Source organism: Athene cunicularia (assembly GCF_003259725.1).
Source record: "Athene cunicularia isolate RWA chromosome 9 unlocalized genomic scaffold, athCun1 chr9_part1, whole genome shotgun sequence".
NCBI classification, from domain to species: Eukaryota; Metazoa; Chordata; class Aves; order Strigiformes; family Strigidae; genus Athene; species Athene cunicularia.
In genome coordinates, this window is record NW_020799110.1 from 11,639,242 (window position 1) to 11,659,119 (window position 19,878).

General features: G+C 44.8%; 1 protein-coding gene across 3 annotated transcripts; it reads left to right on the top strand.

The window, feature by feature from the left end:
• Positions 1 to 498: 498 nt before the first annotated feature.
• On the top strand, positions 499 to 19,102 carry IQCG (IQ motif containing G). 3 transcript variants are annotated; one of them, XM_026854888.1, is made up of 9 exons: positions 499 to 641; positions 4,018 to 4,262; positions 5,397 to 5,525; positions 7,600 to 7,681; positions 14,246 to 14,407; positions 15,046 to 15,120; positions 16,725 to 16,856; positions 18,053 to 18,154; positions 18,642 to 19,102. In XM_026854888.1, exons 1-9 carry the CDS (start codon positions 516 to 518, stop codon positions 18,783 to 18,785), a joined length of 1,197 nt encoding a protein of 398 aa, XP_026710689.1. In that variant the 5' UTR covers positions 499 to 515; the 3' UTR covers positions 18,786 to 19,102. The 3 variants fall into 3 exon arrangements, with proteins under 3 accessions (XP_026710689.1, XP_026710690.1, XP_026710691.1); XM_026854889.1 differs by having other exon boundaries at positions 15,049 to 15,120; XM_026854890.1 differs by lacking the exon at positions 5,397 to 5,525.
• The last annotated feature ends 776 nt before the right edge of the window (positions 19,103 to 19,878 follow it).

Below are 19,878 nucleotides of genomic sequence, written 5' to 3' on the forward strand. Positions count from 1 at the left end.
AATGTTAAGGCCACACGTAATAATGGGGAATGATTAGAGCATGAAGGTTCGCCATCTGAGATGTTAGAAGACATGTGAATTTATTTTTTTTTCTTTTTAGAAAGGCACCTTCATTCCATTGTTTCCCAGATCACAAAGTCCATCATGAAATACTCCTCCTCCTTGAACTGAGTGGTGAGGCCACCTCATACAGTTTGTGCCTTCCATATCCCTTCCCTTCTCAGCCTATCTACCAGATCTAGTGTTGGAGGGACCAGGACCTACTTTGTTTTGCAAAAGCTAAACATTCCCACTGTCCCTGAGAGCAGCCATTAGCAGAGCATGGCTCTTCTTATAAACAGTGTATGAAAAGCTATAAACAAAGACAGACGAGTGTATGAAAGGCTGCAAATAAGGCTATTTCAGGTCTACCTTTAGTTTAAACTACTGTTACTAACATTACTAACATCATAGTGTCTTTCTCATTGCTATCTTTTGTCTTTGTTCCTCTTAGCAAGAGCACAGAGACTGAAGAAATGGAAAAATTCACTCATCTGGAAGCTCTGCTGTTTGCTGCTGTGCTGGAGAATTGTGTTGATCAGCTCTCAATTCTTGGATATATCATGCCAGTTTCATATGAGGGCAAGACAGACATCAGCCATGTATGTGCCTCTATCCTTCCTCTTGAAAGAAATCTCTCTTGGTTTTCTTCTTGTCTTGGTTTTATGTCTTCTAGCAGCAATTTTTAAAAATCAACTCAGATTTTTTTTTCTGCAAAGTGTTCTATAACCCTTGGGTGAAGAAACACGACAGAAGTGCATGGATGAACAGTTTTAATATTTATACTGCAGCATCACTGAGAAGTCTTTTTCAAGACTTTGTGCAAAGGATCCTACTGACCCAAGATGAGGTTTCCGAGCTTATAATTTTAAAATTGCAGTGGTTAGATGACAAGCAAAGGATTAGGAAGAAGGAAATACAACAGATCTAGGTTCTTATACAGATATGCAGCTCTTTTAAAAATGCAAAAGAATAGGATGTTTGAAGGTACTAAAAAACAGGGTATTTTTGTTTCTCTCTAAGTCCAAGCTAAAGTTCCTTTAGTCTCCACAGACAATGAATTAAGACAGATTCCACTTCAAAATATATCAGTAACTACCTATTCTCAGTGGCCATTATTAGTTAGTTGATTTCTAATAGATATAACTAAGAGGGCTTGGGCAGAGATATAAAGAACAGAGAAGAAGCCCTAATGCTTAGGCAGAGGTTTGTTGCTGTGGAGGAAGGTGTTGTGATATTTCTGGTAGCTAATAGACATAGGAAACAGAATGGGACCGTTCTGAGGAGTAAAGGGTTCTAAGTTCTGCTCTTGTATATTTTAAGTGACATAGCTGGCTGTTTCCACTTTAAATGGGTTTTAAACTCTTTTAAGAGGAAGAAAGTGTGTGACCAGTATGGAAATAAAACCTGGCATCTGAGTTTTCAGATCTAACGCTGTTCACTCTGTCTAATGTACCACTTAAGAATGCAAGAGAAAGGTAAATCAACATGTAGTTTTCTATGTACTTCCTTTCCACAGTACCTTATTTTCAAAAAATTCATTGCAAAGCAGCAGAAGCGGGTGTTACAGTAAATTTCAGGGCATGAACGATGCTTAGGCTGTGCAACAGAGGGCACTCCTCCCCTTAAGAGGGTCCTGTGAGCCAGCCTCACCTGTTGCCAGAGGATGCTTCTCCCTCACAGAGCTGCGTGGGAAACCTCTTAAGTGCCAGCAGCAAAAACACAGAGCAAGAGCGTGTCTCTAGGACAGTAGGAGTTGCTCTTCTTCAGGCACGCAGAATCAGGTTGATTAACCTACTAAAGGAACACTTAAATTATAGAGAAAACACCTTAGCTCTTCTCTTTTACAATTTTCTCACAGACTATAAACCCTACTTGTGTTCTTAAAGATGCCAAAACAAATCTAGAAGGAAACAATTTAGAAACAAGAAAATGGCTTAGGGAAACTACTTGATAACTTTGGTGCTCTGTAATTTGCTACTCCTCTCCGTTTCTCAGTTTACGTTTGGCTGTTGTCATTGTATTAGTAGAAGACCTGTATTTGCGAAGTACCCTGGAGCTCTGTCAGTCAAACAAATCAATGACATTTTCAAAGACTGACATCTAAATTTCAGGTGATGACATTTTTGAGAGGATTAATCACCGTGTTGGCCAGCACCTCACTGATTTTCTGAGTCATGGACTCTTGTACTTTGCTTCACACAGTGCATCCCCCAGAGGAAGGCAGCCTTTCTATTTGGTGAATTCTGGGAAAAAGACTAGCAAAAGATAAACATCTAGGAGACTACAGGGACGGTAACACCTGCAGTTTACAAACTTCTTGCTCTTACATAGTTATTTGGTAATTATTGTAAGTCCCTACTGTTTACAGATAATCCAGTTATAGCCTGTCTCGAACTTTCCCAGACATTAAAACATCTATCAGAACATTCATAAAACCTACATGATATTAAAGCAGTTTGTCTGCCAAAATTAGTTCTTTCTGAAGTACAGCCATCACCAGAAAACTATTTAAACCTTTTTTTTTTTTTCTAATTAACTATGTAATTTTCCTTGGTCTGTGTATATTGCATGCAATTTATTACATGTAAATTGAACTGTCCAGAAATTAAGCAAGTAGTCACCTAGACTCCTTCTCTAGTCAGTGGTGAGTCAGGCACTGCCAGAGGCTGATCCATCCCATCTGGAGATGTCCAAGATACCCAGAACAAAGCAGCCCCTTGCAGTGCCCTGCACACTGCCCTCACGGACTATGGCACCATCGCGGACCACTAACGGAGCCTTGCTCCACAAATAGCTTCTTGGAAGTACTGCTGGCATGCACAGTTGCTGCCCTGACAGCTTGTTTTTATTCTGCTCTCTGTGCTGTGTTGGGACAAATGTGTGTGTGGCTGTGGAGGGATCTTGGCTGAAAACTGGTGCTGCTAAAAGTAACCTTTTTTTTTTTTTCCTTTTTGCTGGAAAGTGTTTCAGTTCAGTGAGTTCTCTAACCCATTTCCCCAAGCAGGCAGGGTGGTGAGTAGGCAGCTATGGACTAGGACGGGGCTGGCAGTGTCTGTGTTAGCTGGCTTCAGCAGTACTGCTATTATGTGTTCAGCCACAAGAGATGCTGGCAGGCAGACAAGAAATGTATGCACACACATTCTTACCCACAGCACATAAAGCAGAGAAATTACTAGGAAAAGGGCCTCAGCGTGCTTTTAATTTTCTGGGGCTTTTTCTTTTTTAATAGAATTGTACCTAGTCACAAAATACCTTTCCATGTAGATGAGAACTGCCAATATTCTGAATTTCTCCTTTGAATTCATGTTATACTTCCTCTGCTATTGTTCAGTCAAAAATACAGCTATGCAGATAGCTGATGTCTATCACTTTGATTTCCACACATCTCAGCTCTTGTTATAACAGTAATATTGTAGAGAAAGGTCATGGTGACAGGCAGTGGGAAATGGCTAAGATGGAGAGAAGGTGGAGGGGAAACAGGCTAACAGTCTTCTCATACATAAAAGCTGCTGCAAAAAAAGGCACAATGATTTTTTAGTCTGTGCCTATGGAGAGACTAGGAAAAGAAGCCAGGGCTCAACTAGAGCTGAGGAGAAAAAACTTTCTTATGGTAAAGATGGTTGTGACATGCTGGCACTGGCAGGAGGGTGCATAGTCTCCATTGCTGGAGGTCACAAAGAACATCAGGAATGACACAGTCTGGATTCTCATCTCTTATGGCAGATGAATTCACCTTTTGAGACCTTTTCTAGTCTTGTCACTTTAGGAGTTTAATAGGCCTACACTGTGTGCTCACAGCTAACCAAGATAAATGTTTCTGCTTCTCCACTTTTTGCAGAATGTAACATACACTATCAACTGCTCTTACTATAGCTTCATTACAGTTTATTATTAATTTTCCTTCCTCTCACATAATGTTGCAGAGGGTTTATTTCTACTGCCCAGTGTGCAAGCAGGACTCTTATTCATTTTTAGACTGGCATCCCAGAAGTGAAAGAAATCATAGAGACCCAGAAGGAGATGGACATTAACTACCAAGATCTTATGTCAGCAAGGCAAGGGAGTGTGGAAACAGTTACCTCCATGTCTCTGAAAAGCATCGAACACAAGCAGCAGCTGGGGAAGACTGAAGATCTAAAAAGCACCCACCATCTTTCCAATAGGGCCATGAAACACAATGCTCTGTCTGTAGAGAGTCTCAGAAAAATTCAGGCTGACAGGTGAGTAAAGCACAAATATGATGACTGTGGGGGATGCTCAGAGCTGTAAAGTTTTTAGACTATCTCTTGAAAGCAAAAATACAGGCTTCCCACTCTCCCACTGCTGGTGTACCTCACTCTTGGTCTGAAAGGAGTGAGAGCAGTGGGGTCTAGCTTCATAGGCCATTTAGTTCTGGTCTTTGCTTGCCTCTGGATGCCAAGTAATGACAATCAGTTTAGTTTGAATAGAGTTGCAAAATATTACCCAGCTGATAATGTGGATTCATTCCAGGTACTAGCCAGGACTGATGTTCTGATATGTGGAGTCAGGTTCCCCTAGCAGGTACGTCCAGGCAAAGTGGGATCTGAGTGTTGCTTTGTGAACTTGGTTATACTGCAGGGCACACAGAGCCTCTACGGCAGCTACAACCTTTCTCCTTTATAGAACAGATATAAAGACCAACGAGTCTCTCCTTTATAGAACAGATATAAAGACCAAAGAGTTTCTTTCTTTTTTAAAATAAATTTTATTCCTGCACCTAATCCAGTGCCTTGATTTGCAGAAATACCAGCAGTCTTTGGTTTAAAAGACAGACTGGGGAGCTGAGCATTCAGTATGCATTTTTCTGCATCCTGGCTTCCGTCCTTTAATGTTATTTCAACAAAGGGCTTAAAAAAGATCCTAATACAAATGAGGAAAACGCAGCTAAAATATAAATACCATATGCACCATGAAATTCAATAAACTGGGCAAGCCCATGTATCAGCTTAGGGCTGTACTGGGATATTTTGGCACTCAGACACATTTGTCTGCATCCTCACATCTCATTGTCCAAGAGCAGCCTTCTTCCTGATGGCAACATAGTCTGGCACAACATGGATATGTCTGTGCCTCTTTCTTTGCTATTTCCTAAAGTATCATTTGGGACAACATTTTTGAATTATAAACTTCAACCAATCCTAGTAGAGAGTTCTCCACATGTACAGGAATCAGGCATTATGGGAGAAGCACTCCTGGGTTTGATGGTCAACAGAACAGAAATGGGATCTTGTATTTCCTTCCTTTTTTAGCTGTAAACAATAATGGATAAAGGTGTCAGACACTATAGTATCAGCACCTATGAAATACTCTTGTATTCTTTTTCTTCCTGGCAGGCAGTATGCAAGAGATGTAATTACAGTCACTATGAAAAAGGTACAGGAATCAGGAAAATTTAATAGCCTAACAGAAGCTAATGAGAGAGAGAAGGCAAAAAAGAGCAAGTTTCATGACTTCCTCATCAGGTCAGTGTTGCATTCAGTACTTTCCTGCTTAACTGCTCAAAGCCGAAGTCCATTCCCCCCCAGTACATGCTAAAAAGGAAAAAAAACCACCCCAAGATTCAGAAAGGATTCAGCTTTTTCATCTTGAATTATTCGGTCAGTTTTACAAATTGCATTTCTTTTCCTTTCAGAAAGAAGTGATGGTTCTGACACTGATCTGAGCTAGGAATTGCCTGAGCTTTCACCACCATGGACACCAGTGTCTGCATTAATGCAACTGCTGCTTCATATCAATTAAAACATAATGTGATGTAGGAGCTCCCTGATCTTTAATTCCTTGTCCCCAGTGAAAGCCAGAGCAGCAGAGAATCTGTTCAAATCAGGGCCAGCAACATATGGTCTTTAGGTTATGCGATGCCCAGGAGGATCTGCTCTGACCCATATGCTAATACGCTCCCTTTTCCCCGTAGCAGCAAGGAACTAGCACAGATGGTGAGAGAGGCAGTTGTCTTATTTAAGGCTAATCCACCAGCCACTGCAGTATAGATCCTCTTCCGTCCCACATCTGATAGGGTATGGATTTGTTATAATCTCAACTCAAACTGGTGATTCCTTAGCTCAAACTTTTGTGCACTAGAGGTTTGAAGTTTTTTTAGCATGGGAAGCTCTGGTTCAATCCCCAGCCTGCCAGAGAGAATAGCAGTCATCACAGGAGTATTTGACTATTTCAACGCTACTTTGTTCTGTGTAGCAGCTGAGGCCCATCACTTAGGGTCGACAGCAAAGATGCTGTTAAGTCATGATTTGTCATCAGTCCAACCTACTGAAACAGCCCTGTGGTGGCTCAGTGGTCTGCTTCCAATGCAAGTCCCCAGCTTCCAGTGAAATGTGTGATTTCAAGCACGAAACCCAACTCTTCAACTGTCTAAACCCAAGGAATTTATTGTTTACCCATGGAAGGGACAGAGAGCAAAAATGAAAGCAGCAGTTGCTTGTTGAATAACTATTCAATACTGGAAGATGGAAAGGAGCAGACAAATTATAATCAGAAAGGACATAATTTTTATTCCATTCTATCAATCACATCTAGCCATTATGTTGCTTGTTCTACCATACCTTCTTTTCATGGAATGAATTTAATCTGTCTTTCAATTTGCCTGGGTTTGTGTCAATATACCAGTCTGAAAGCAATCTGCAGTAAGCCTAGAACTCTTTTTCAGGAGCTTTTATTTATCACAGTCACCCAGCTAAGGACTCTGAAAATAAAATGCATGTTTGATTATAAGGTTGGGATAGTGTATGAAGTCTCAGGTATTTAGTGGCTTTAAATCAAATCATAAGCATACAAGCTTAGAAAAGCACTCAGAGTGAAATAAGATAATAATAAGACCTAAAACATTACTGCATCTGTTTTGTTTTAAACAGGTAAAGACCTCTGTAGCTTTTGAATTTCACTCATATTCCTTCATGGATTTCAGAATCTGAGGCAGTGATTTTGAAAGATTTTAAGGCTGATATGAAAAAAACATATTCCAGATATATAATGGAATTACACAATTTGTCACTGTCGGCTGATTGGGCATGCTTCTGCACACAAACAAGGAGATTTTTGCCTGAACTGCAGAAACTGTCACTCAGTGATAGGCTTCTTCCCTCTCTGCTATAGCAATCACATAATCCTGACGTCTGCTCCAAGCTTTCAGGTTTTTGGTTCATTCCCCTTTTATTCCCATCCTCTGTGCTCAGTCTGTGCACCTCTTCTTTGGGGATTAATTTGCCAAGTCACTAGTTTCGGTGGAGTCTCTGTTCCTGACTTGCAGATGTGCTGCCTCCCCGAGGCTCAATCTGAAGAGATAAACTCCTTTTTTGCTACTCAGCCACAGGAAGTCTTACGCAGTTCTGAAGAAGCAGGCCAAGATTTTGTGCGCACTTGCTTTAGTTCAGGTGTTACAAAACTCATTGAGTGAGCTGGGTAAGTGGGGCAGTGCTCAGCTGGGTGCTGCAAATGTATCAGTAGACTGGAAGTTCTTCTAGGTAAACAGTCCTTGTCTTTTTTGATATATTCAAGTGATTATATTTTCCCATTTTTCTTCAGGGCAGAGGAAGGAAAGAAGGAGATAAAGTCACTCGAGAAACAGCTGCAAGATGTCAAGAAAGAAACTGAAATAGAACTTCAGGTGAGATCACTTCACATTGGGCATCATGCCAGGGGGGAAGCCTGTTAGTGAGCTCACCTCTGCTGCTCAGGAACTAGCACTTGGATTAGAGGATGTGTGGCATGTATAATGACCCCTCATTTAGGAAGACAGAAGCAGAATAATTGCAATAAAGATTTGTGTTCTGAATAAGCCGGCTAATGGCTGTAAGAGCGGTGTCTAATGGTTTTCAAATGGGAGGTCAAAATGCTCATACTCATGGGAGACCATGATCAAATTAGAATACCTCAAAACCACTGCTGGGAGTGGCAAAGCACAGACATCTGCAATCAGTAAGAAAGAGGTTATTTGCAGATAGCAGTATCTAAGGTTCTGTTAACTCATGCAGACGTGACACCTGGCACAGAAAAAAGTGTGATGATGAGAGAGTGAGAAAGGACATCTGGCATAGGGGCATGTAATTTTTCTACCTACCATTTTGTCTGGGGAAAATTTAATTATTTTAATCTCTTTTTCTAGGCTTCCAGATATTAGAAAATCCCAAACATGGGAGTCCTACACAAGGGCAGATCAAAGCTATTGCCCATATGCTGTCAACTTGATCTTTCTGGAAAGCTTCAGCCCTTCTGTCTGCAGCATACAAATGGTGTGTGCATGCACAGTAAATCTGGGGCATTCTGGAAATGTCAGACTTGCTACACAAGTGCAGATCAATTGAATGGTGTGGGTCGCTTTGCTACTCACCAGGCAGCTCAGACTTGGTGCAATTCTGTGCAGAAACATGGAAACATAGCCTAGCCTAGCTGAGGCAGGAAAGAGTGTATGACAGAAAATGAGCAAAAGGCAGGCGGGTTCAGAGATATAGAAGGATTGGAAGAAGGAACAAGAATCTGACGCTTGATTCAGTACTGAGCAAGAGGACAGCAAGGGCATCTGAGGAAAGAATTGGTATCATTAAATTTTGTCTTTGGACAGAAGTGTGGACAGTAATCAAGCCAGGATATAGTTGGCTAGAGAGAGGAATTTTAAGTCCCTGACATGCTGGTGAAGTACAACATGAAGGTTTTGTGTTGGCGGTCTGGATGTAAGTGCAATGGAAAGTTTAATTGTAAATACAGGATGGTTGTAAGAACATGAAGTATCTATTTTCACTGTGGTGTATGCAACTATTCATAACTGATAAAACACCAGAAGTCCAGGGGAGATACAGCAGAGAAGAAAGCAGGAATGTACAAGGTGGGAACATTAATTTAGGTCAGTACTCATCTACTAGCTGAGATCCTGGAAATGTGTAACATTTCCCAGATACACTGGGAAGTGTAGCAAGATGAAAAGAACACTGGAAGAAAACTGTGAACATAACAGGAGAAAGAAGAGGAGTCACTGAAGGAAATGGAAAGTGAGCAGGTTAGGAGACAAACCAAGAAAGAACAGTAGTGAGAATTAAAGAGAAATGCAGGATAAGGTCAGAGCCAAGGACTGAAGAGCTGTATACCTCAGTATATACTAACTTACTGCCACTAGAAATGGTATGGGAACCTATTTCCAGGCCCTGTGGAACAATCCAGAAGTTCCTTGACATCTGTGTGGCAGTTGTTTGAAATAAGCTGAATAGTTTGTTGGATTCAGAGACTATGTTGTCTGCACATTGTCCTTTCTCATTTAGATTCTGGTGGCTCCTGGGAAGCTCCTGTTCTCGCACTCCCCAAGATAGTGAATACGATGAGGAAGTTCTCCTTCAGTGCAGTGCTCCTCAAAGCTCCCAAGTGTCTCTGCACACAATATACATATCTGGTTCTGGTTTCATGCCTTCCCAGGGACAGGGGGCTGTAATCATCCCATCTCACACAAGCAGCAGTGTCCTGACACTGTGCAGTCAGTCTTTCCTGCCCTGTGCCTCTCCTAGCTCTTGCAGTCCTAAGAAGGTGCATAGCTCCTGTGCTGAGAGGGTGCTCTCCATGTCTTTCAGTATATTCTGCTAATTTGTTTCTTGTTTTTTGCCTCATCAAGTGGGATCTGCACTCATCTGGGATTTTGTTTTTTTATTTCCAGCTTAAAAGTCCTTTTCTGGGCTTCCTTAGAGTTTCGGCTTTGATAACAAATCAAAGACAAGACTACTTTCAAGTACTGCTTTCCTCCTGTGCCAAAAATAATGGTGTCTCACTGTGTCTCCCAAGGGAGATAATTTCTATTTGCTTCGTACGGGATTTTCCCATGGGCAGTTTTACAGACACTTGCATGATTTGGCACCTTGCCAATTAATTAAAAACAAAAATACAGCTTGCTGATTTTGGAGCACTTTGAACAATAATGATGCACAGACCTGTAGACAAAAGCCTACATGGTTGTCTCCAGTCTAGTGGATGAGAAAACAAAAGCAAGCAAATCTAATCATGGAACCAGAAAAACATGGTCTTTGCTTCACGCATGTTGCCTACATGTTTGTATTTTCAGCCTCGCTACCTCTTAACGAGATGCTAATTAATGTTGTATTAGACTGCTCAGCTCATTTTTCTTACTAATGGAACACAAATTAAATGCTAAATGTTCCTATTTGTTTTCTTTCCTCTTGGAAAGCACTGATGTCTCTAAAGGAGCTGAAATGATCAGTCTGGTTTTTTTGCTCTTACCACTCTGTGCAGGAGCATCACTGAGAGCCCCAGTTTGGCTGTTGCAGTGTTCATTTTCTAGCTTGTACAAAAATACTCACTTTCTCCAGTGTCCTGGACGAGTGAGGGCAGTCTGTACGGATTTTGAAACAAATTAATATCGTATGGGATTATATAGTTTAACATAAAAATTTAGGAAATGTAAACTTTAGAATTCAAATTTAGAGTTGCTATCTAGTCCAATTTAGAATAGCAATTTAGAGTTGCTATTCACCCAAAGACTTTTTATGTCCTGTAGGTTTTGTGGTATACTCATGCCATACATGTGTGCAAGTCATGGCATAGTTTTATAACAAGCAGTAATATTGCAGGCTACCTACCAGACAGAAAAACAAGACGCTGCACCATGGTTTCAGTGAAAACAGGTCCGTAATTTTTATTCTGTGTTCTCACAATACACCCAGCTCCACTGCATCAGTGTGCCACTCAGTAGTGCTTTTAGGAGTGCGACTAAAATCCATCATGTTTCTTCCCATATCCTCTCCCAGGAGGAAAATGCATCAATGAAGTGTTCTGGGGAATGTTTTAAACATATGTACACACCCACTGGTGCCTGTTTCTACTGGAGAAATGCCCCAAGCAGTTACAGTAAAGGGCACAAGGTTTGTGATGGTCCTGAGTGACTTCACTTCACTGCTGGCAGAGCCCTGAGGCAGCTCAGCAGGACCCAGAGCTGGTGCACTAGATCCAAACTTGGTTCCAGAGGGACAGGAGTTTTGACAAGAGTGCTGCTGCCAACAGGTCCGCTCCCTCTGCCAGCAAACTGCCCTCATGCAGCTCACTCCCACAGTTGCTGGGCCTGGAGCTGAGCTGGCAGAAAGCTGCAGAAGCCATTCTGTCAAAGCTGGGGGACCTTCCAGACCTGTTGTCCTTTTGGCTGAGGCATTTCTTTGGGCTGTGCAGCATGGGGATGTTCTGGCAGCTGGGACAGAGATGCAGGCTACAGTCTTATTGAAGTGTCTGTAGGGCTGCACGTTGTGGTTTCAGGGGGAGCAAGTCCAGGCTGCGGCAGGTGTGTAGATCTAAGCATATCTTCAGGCTTTGCAAGCTGAGATAGTGCAGCTGCCAGTGGAAAGACTTGAGCTCATACGCACTCGGTGTGGAAGCAAGGCGGTAGGGCACTCTGCCCGCACGCTCGCTGCCTGCACGTAGCACCGCACCCGTTCCCCTGCCCCCTCCAGCGCCTGCCAAATGGTGTGCTGCTGGCGCAGGGGTTTATCCGACTGCTGGAGGAATTCCTTTGACTGTGTACTCCTGTTTGCTATTTCCGTAACTAGCTGTATTTTAAGCGACTGTAATTACTAATTGCTGTGGAAGAGCTGAGACATCTAGATGGCACTTGCAAGGGAGATAAAGTAAATGAAAACCCAGGAGTGCACGTACCGTCTCCGGCCACGCACAGTTGCTTTTGCAGCCAGACTCCTATGGCAGTGGGTAACAGCAGCAGACAGGCCTCTCATCTGATGTCTGCTTGCTGAGAGATCAGAGACAATCGGCTTGTTTACCTGTTTGCAAAGCAGGTGGGCTCTTGGCAAATATTTCCTGGGTTTTGATGTTGGTCTCTACCAGTTTTGTGATAGTTTTGGACACGTGAGATATGATTTTGCATCTTTGGTTTGGCAGATTCAATGCTGGAGCCATCCCAAACAACCAGCCTAGAGGTTTTACTCCATTAACTATGACAGCACTCTGTGTCCTGGCTGGGACCTTTGCTATGGTAAACCAGAATGAATAAATATTAACTGATTTTCCCAGTGCCTGTCGCTGAAGTTGAGGGAACAGCATACTCTACAGATGGTGCCCATAGCTTGTGGATATTTACTGCTGCATATACTCACTGCAACCTAATACCAAACGTGCCCCAGCTCTGCAGCACTGGGTCCATCAGCTGGGCTGCAGTACTTCCCCACATGCCTGCAGCCCACTTTCCCTCTCCAAGCAAATGTGTGCTGCAGACTACCCCTGGGGTTTTGCATTTCATTTCCCATCTGCTTTAGATTGTATAACCAAGCCCCCAGACTCCCCACCTCTAACGAAGATGTTTTACAACACCACAGACCAAATCCAAACCACAAACATGCCAAACAACAAAGAAAACAAACACAGCAGATGGGCCCCTAGCCCGGCTGAGGCCTGGGGCGCTGGAATCAAAAGGCCTTTTCCCCCTGCTTTACTAAAATACGAAATGAAAAATAACCTGATGAAGTGTTCATGCTCTGCCCCACCTCTCTAATACCCGAGTACTTTATAACCTAGGCTGAACCCTTTTTTTCTGGCCTGTTTGCAGATCCTTAGCAGATAGCAGTAACATCAGCAGTGCTTGGCTTTTCTGAGCCTCAGCACCACAAAAAAAATCAGTGATTTTTTAGCATCTCCCCAGTCTCTCTGCCAGCCCCGCAATTTAGACATGATTCCACCATGACACAGGAAGATAATCTCAAAATAAAGTGGTACAGTCACCTCCCATGTCTACTGACCAGGAACACAACCCCTCCCAGTGCCTGCCAAAATTTTATACCAGGGAAAATAAAGGCCTTTACTAGAAACCTTAACAGGGCACAAATAGGTCATGTCTGTAGCTGTCTGCAGTCATATGATGATATGGCTGTAAAATAGTATCTGATGTTGGAAACCTTCAAACCAATGTGAACACATGACTTTTAAACCCACAAAACAGCACTGGCCAAGGCCCTTAATTGTCCTGTGCCTTACAAACATACTTTACTCTTCCTAACCATGTCTGACAAGGGGTGCAGAGGGAAGGATTTTCCTTTTAACTGTTCCAGACTCTTCTTATAAGGAAACCTTTTCCAAATGAGTCATGCTGCAGAGGCTTTTAAACACAGCACTATTGAACTGGCTTCTTCCTGTGGCAATTTTCCATGTTTACACTGCTAAGGAATGCAAGGGTGCTTCAGAGACAAGATATGTGGGCTTCAAAACATTTAAATGCCAGCACTTTGGTATTTCATCTTCAGCTGCAAGGTTTGGCTGATGAATGTCAAACCCATCATAGCATGGCAGGAAAGCCAAGGGAAAGGCTGTAATGGAGCAATCGGGCGCCAAATCAGACGCAGTAAGATTGATCTTGCGTAATCGCACAAGAGACTTTGATGACCTTTTTAACTCTTGCTACAAAAGTCTAGAGTTTCTCATTTTACAGGCGGTTCTTCCAAGTTCCAAACCCAGATTAATGAACTTTCATCCATTACACAAAGAAATTAATTGAAAAGGAGTGAACAAAACAACAGTCCCAAGTCAAGCAAATGCACTTTGCTTCCTGAGCACGCTCCAAAAACCGGACAAATGGGGCAAGTTGGCTCAGGATTTTTGCCCATGGGGGAGCTCCTGGGGACATAATTCCCACCAGAAAGCTTAGATTTACTGCAAAACAAGGCTTGGGGAGAGGCTGGGAGCTCATAGCCAGCTTTTCCTTGACGCTGCTTCCTTACCCTGGGTGTATGCTTTTATAACAAAGTGGGCACAATCTACCTGGTAAGAACTGTTTAAACATATAAATGAGACAAGATTAGATTTTAACTGTTCTGAAGGTCATGTTTATACAGTTGCTACATAACTAGAAACAAATAAATCCAAGGAGTAGAGTAGACTTTAGGAAATCAAACTTTGGCATATGTGGGACTGAGGCATTATCCTCCTCTTACAGATGCTCATTCACTGAGATGGCCTAATCCAAGAAGTTAGTAAAGCCTAACTTTAAGCAATTTAAATTATTTGGCTGCTGAATCTATTGCTGGACCAGAGACCACGTACAAATCTAAGTTACTTGTCTCCCTTGTTTGAGCAGGATGTGACACTAGTGTCTTCTGAGTTTATCAGGGAGTGGAGAGATTTAGATACAGTGAGCTGATCTCAGTCTTCAGGCTTGCTTTTGTGCTTCTGTCTCCTCCACTAGAACCGAGATAACATGATTGCTTACCTCAGAGATGAGCTCCAAGAGATGAGGACCAAAATGAACATGGAGAGCCGCTACATGAAGAAAAGCACAGACCTCCAGATCCACCAAACCCAGAAGAAGTGCAGCAATGCAGAGAATGTCCTGGACAAGGAAATTCAGGTAAGGCCTTCCCCATGGCCCCTACTGGAAGGGATCTCCAGCTAGGAAGGAAAGAGTCTTCCCTCTTTCCCCAGATGCCCTTTGTGATCTCTGTCACAGTCACCAACACAACTGTTTGAACTGGATCAGGAAACTCATCCAGGTTAGAAATCATTTTCTCTCCATGGCTTCTCTGTATGTTCTTGCAAACAGCAACAGCACGGCATGGCTGCAGGAAACAGGGGCTGGAGGCAAGGACTGCTTAAACTAAACATAGTCAGAGAAACAGAACCATAACTATGTCCAAAGGCTGTAGTTACAAGTCTATTTAGCAACATAAGCAGCCTGAGCTCCCAGCATTGCCCACAGCACATTCTGCTGATCGAGCTCTCTGCGTGGCCATAAGGTGAACTGGACTAGAAAACTGTTCTGGTTTTGCAAGCTTTTTTTTTTGACTGATCAAGGTCTGATCTAGTTGTCCCTTTTTCATGGATGGCTCAGGGGCAAGGTCAGCCTCAGTTAATTTTGTCACTGGGAAAAATGTCTGTGGACTGCACAGAGAGCTCCTGTGCTCTTGCTCACCAGCTCGGCTTTCAGCAGCATGTGTGTGCACATGTACTAAGATTGTCCCTCATGTTTTCTGTCTGCACTGATTACAGAAGCTGAGGACCCGAACCGATGAGGAGATTCGAGTCCACACGGAGATTGAAAATTTCCTCAGGCAACACCATAAGGTATGTGTGACTGTCTGCTAATGCTTCAAATAACAACTGATAAACACTATGTCATCAATTAGTCCCTAAAGAAAACCACTTATTGCTCCATCAAATTCACCAGGTTCATGATCTCTGCTGTTTGAATGAATACTTATCCTCAAGTCTTAATTAAACCAGCTCTCCAAGACCTGAGATTTGCTATGCTTGGATACATTGCCTTAAAATTAGAGTTCATGAAATGATTGGCATTGTTTATTCAGGTGTCATGGATTTTTCCTCCCCCAGATAGTTGCATTCAGCTAATTGGAATTTTATTCAGACCTTCCGTGGCAGTAGGTGGGGCTCCCAGTGACTCAGTGCTACTGCTCGAAGCGAGGGCAACTTTTTGACAGACCCAAGTGTTGCACACAGGGGGCTCTAAGAAGGAAATGACACAAACTGCCATCCCAGTTTTGCCTTATCTTAATCTGAGGAAGAGTCAGGATTGGATAATTGCCAACTCACAATTATTGTGCTCATTTTCAGCAGCAAACAACCATGAATGTCCTTGTGCTGTTGCTCCAGAGGCTCTGAGCTTTCCAGCACTGACAGCAGTGCCCATTACAGTGAATAACGCTGGAAAGCAGCTCATAAACCGCATGACTGGAACTGTATCTGTACTGCTGCAGGGTACCTAACATCACTGTCAGTACAAGATTTAGTAGAAGATAATACATTTTTTAAAATGCAATTTGAGTGAAGAAAAGTGCTGTATTTTGTGAGCAATGTCCTCTATGTCCCAGAGCCTTAGTCTGATCAACGCTTCATAGTGAGAGGACTTTCCATGTACAAGCTGAAGCCTGTTTGACCTCTACCAGAAGGTGAGGTGCAAGCCTCTCTGTGCTCAGGCAGCAGCTGGTGGCTTTAGAGGGGCCCACAGAGAAGAGGGTGACCATGCCCTCCGTCTCCCTTGTGTGTCCAGCTGTGATGCCGTAATGAGATTGATGCTTTTCCTCAGATTATTTTTCCATGCAAGCAGTCATGGTTGTTGCTATGGCAAAGTTATTCATGAATGGGAGGAAGTCATCTGGGTGACTGTTTCAGCAACACCTGCCCTCCTATTCATGAGTGAGACAAAGCCAAGTTCACAACCTGAAATAGCGTGAAGTGCTGTCCCCTGGGACCTTATTCCTGGCACGCTGAGCTTAATCCAGAAACTAGGTAGGGAGCCAGGCAGAGGATAAAAGCTTTCTCACTGACAAATTTGGTTGCTTAACACCCCCCTCCCTCTGTATACACACAAAGATGGCTTCTGGTTCTCAATTACTTCACCAGGATTGACTGTGCATAAAAAAAAAACCCCAGTGCTGCTTCATGCACCTCTGAAAGCCCAGCCTAGTCTCTCTTCATCCCCAAGTCTGTGCTGCAGCTTCTATGGTGAAGCTCCAGCAAGAGATCTGCAGGCCACCAGTAATTTATAACTAGTCTGAGGGGTTTGACCCTTTCAAGATGAGAAGGAAACACTAACCATGCAAAATTTACGGGACTCTTATCATCATCCTGACAGCAGGTCACACATAGTAGCAAACCTTTCCCCTGTGCACTCTTTGTACCATGCTGAGCACCACTCTGTCCCCATGCAGAAGGTGGAAGAGAAGCTGGAATACTGGGCGGACAAGTATGAAAATGACATGGACGCTAAAACCGAAGAACTGGATGCCCTAAAAGCAGCAAAAGCAAACAACTTGGAAATGCTGCAGAGACTGGCTGAGGAGGTAAGGAGGCAGCAGCATCTCCGTGCTCACCCATGTAAAACTGGCTTTTTCCTACCTTCATTCAGATACAGAACCAGGACCATGGAAGAAAAAATCAGTAATGTTGAGGTGTAAGGTGCGATTATAAGCAGTGGTCCTGGGAAGGCAGGGACTGAGTAGTCATCATCTATTTGCCACCTGTGACATCAAGAAGGGATGATGATGCTTCCCCTACAGCTATTTTCAAATACCAGCAAATCAGAGAGCTACTGACAGCCTTTGTGAGGGGGCAGGACGCTGTCCCATCCCATTAGTGTGCCTCACCTTCCTTTGTTGCCTTAGTCTCAACAAATCAGCTCCTTCCAGCAACATCAGGGTAAGATAGGCTGAGACTGGAAAAGGCAGCTCATCCCTTGCTGCAGAGCTGTGCAGTGCTCTGTCATAAGGGAACTGGTTCCAGTTAAAACCATTCCTGTCCCACACGGGTTTCTTGGTTGACTGCCGAGCTCTGATCACAACTACGCAGGCAGAGCAGAGAGAAGCGTCTAGAAAAAGGGGTGTTTTAAAGCCAGAAGGAATTAATCATTCCTTACTATCCCTGGCTCTGAGATGATGGGACTGAGTTAGATGTTTCCCTGCTTGTGGGCTCATTTTTCACTCTCTACACTGTCATCTTGGTGTCCTGAGTGTGTTTGTACATCATCTGCTGCCTTGCCTGGGGGAGCACAGGTCCTTCCTGCCACCATCTGTTGCCTGAGACGCCATCAGACAGCCATTTTACAGCACAGGATCAGAGGGTTAATTACACCCAAGCTGTGAGAGGTTTCATTTTGGCAGCAGCTCTCAGTGCCTTAGGACTGACAGTGGTAATGAGCAACATTTGCCATCTGGATTCGGGAAAGATCAAATAAAGGACATGGGGGAGGAAGGTCCCTGCTTACACACTTCCCTTGGGCTGCCCAGGAGCTCCTTAATGCCCAGAGTGGGGATCCCCACTGTGACCCTCGGGCTGGAGCAGCCCCGACTGTGCTCTGAATAGCAGGTAGTGGGGATGGGAACTGCAGGAAGCCAGAGGAGAAGATTCCTTGCAGCAGGATCCCAGTGAGCCCTGCCCTGCCCTGCCAAGCTGCTGGGCAGAGTGAGCCTTGAAGGTTAGCCCTGCAGTTTAGGGGATGTGTTTTTCATGTGGCTGTTGCCACCTCTGTGCTATCTTGCAGTGCCAGATGTTTGAGGAAACCATCATCAGTGACCGGGCAGAAAAAGAGGCTAAAAGAAGACTACTCGAGCAGGATGCCCTGGAGCTGAAGAGCATCCTCAAGGTAAAGGGGAGCAAAGATGAGGCAGTGCTGCTCCATCAGCGGTTGGGAGTTAATAATTTGTGCCACAGTCTTTGTCCAGTCAGAAAACGTCCTGAGAAAGCTGGCTGGTGTGGGGTGGCACAAGCAAAGGACAGACAAAGCCTGTCCCTTTCTCCTGGGGCAGGCACAGAGCCAGCTGCAGGTTTGAGAAGGGAGCGGAAAGGGGGAAGCTGGTCTCCTCGAATGATCTGGGGCTGTGCCCATCACACCAGCCCCTCGGCCTGGGCAATACAGGGAGGGTCACGGGGCAGTTCCCCCGCTCCTGCCCTTGCCACCACCACCAGCTGCCCTTGGCCCAGATGCCTTCAGCATAACCAGCACAGGCCCAACTGCGCTGTGTGGGCCAGGCTTCCCTCCTGCAGCTGAGGAGCGCAGGAGACTATGGCCATGGAGCTGTACCAGGTACCACAGCAAGTGATTGCCCCTGAGACCTCTCTCTTGCCTCTAGCTGCAGGCCTGGTGGAAAGGCACAATGGTCCGCAGAAACCTTGGCCCCTACCAGGCTCTCAAGAAGATTCGGGAGAAACAGCTATCAAAGCAGAAAGAAAAAGGGAACAAGGATAAATCTGGAGCAAAGAAAAAGATGCGCTAAGTAAAGAAAGTGGCCACAGATGTGCTCCAGGGCTGTTGCTGGGCAGGGCGGTGCTGTCTGCCTGTCTGTCAGGACAAAATATACCATCTAACAGAGCTCGGACTATGCTGGAAAACAGAGCTCATGACAGACACAGGTAAGGTGAAGCTGCAGTAACTCTTAAGATCTTGAAGCTGCTCTTGAACAGCAGAGACACATTTTCTCCACCAAAAAGGGAACTGGCATCAAAGCTGTGAGAAGCGCTGTATCCCTCCAAGTGCTTCATGGGAACATGACAGCTAGCAGGAGGCAATCCTGGCAACAGCCCCGTCACTCACCCGCCTGGGGCGCTCTACCCCGAGAACCTCCTCTGCAGGCGGCAGAGCAGGGGCTGGGCTGGAGCGCGGGTGTGAAGGCGGGAGGCCCCGGCGGCACCGCCGGGCAGGGGCCGCGCTCCCCCGGCTGCCTGCGCCGGCCTGGGCTGGGAGGGGGAAAACTGCCGACAGTTTGCAGTGTAAACACAAGGGCAGGCAAAGCACGCAGCTTTCCATTCCCCGAGTCCTGCAAAATGTCAGCGCACAGACAGAACAGCTCCAAACACCTCCCGACCGAGGGAAGGAACAAGGAACACGGCAGCCGGCCGCGCTGCCTGCAGGAGCGGCTCTGGCACAGCCGTACCCGCCGCCCCGGGCAGCGTCTCTGCGGTAGGCGGGGAGCGAAGTGCTGCGGGGCAGCGTGCTGCTTTCTAACCAAGAGGGGAGCCCCGTCTGCTGACACCACCGCCAGTCACATGCAGGTCTGTGCACAAAGCGGAATCAGCCCTGCGGTTGAGCTGTTTTCTGACGCTCCCACGCAGGAGAGCGAGCTCAAGCCATGGTTAGTCTGCTGTGCTCTTTGCGACCAGCCCGTGCTGGCCTCATCCAAACGTCCTCGTGTCCGAGCTGAACTGTGCCAAAAGCTCTGAAGTTCAAGTGAGATGATTGAAATCACGGGCAGAGAGCCTTTGGCTCACAACTCTGGGCGGGAGGAGAGGGGCTGCTGCCTGGTCACCAGGCAGAGCCAACTGACTGTCAGGCGAGTGCTGAAGTTTCAGACACTCCCGAGAAACCTGGGT

What these genes read in the sequence shown, in the direction of transcription:
- IQCG (XM_026854888.1), top strand. Translation starts at nt 516, where the DNA reads ATGGAAAAATTCACTCATCTGGAAGCTCTGCTGTTTGCTGCTGTGCTG. An exon ending in GCAAGACAGACATCAGCCAT is followed by an intron (nt 642 to 4,017) that starts GTATGTGCCTCT and finishes ATTCATTTTTAG; the next exon opens with ACTGGCATCCCAGAAGTGAA. An exon ending in TTTCATGACTTCCTCATCAG is followed by an intron (nt 5,526 to 7,599) that starts GTCAGTGTTGCA and finishes ATTTTTCTTCAG; the next exon opens with GGCAGAGGAAGGAAAGAAGG.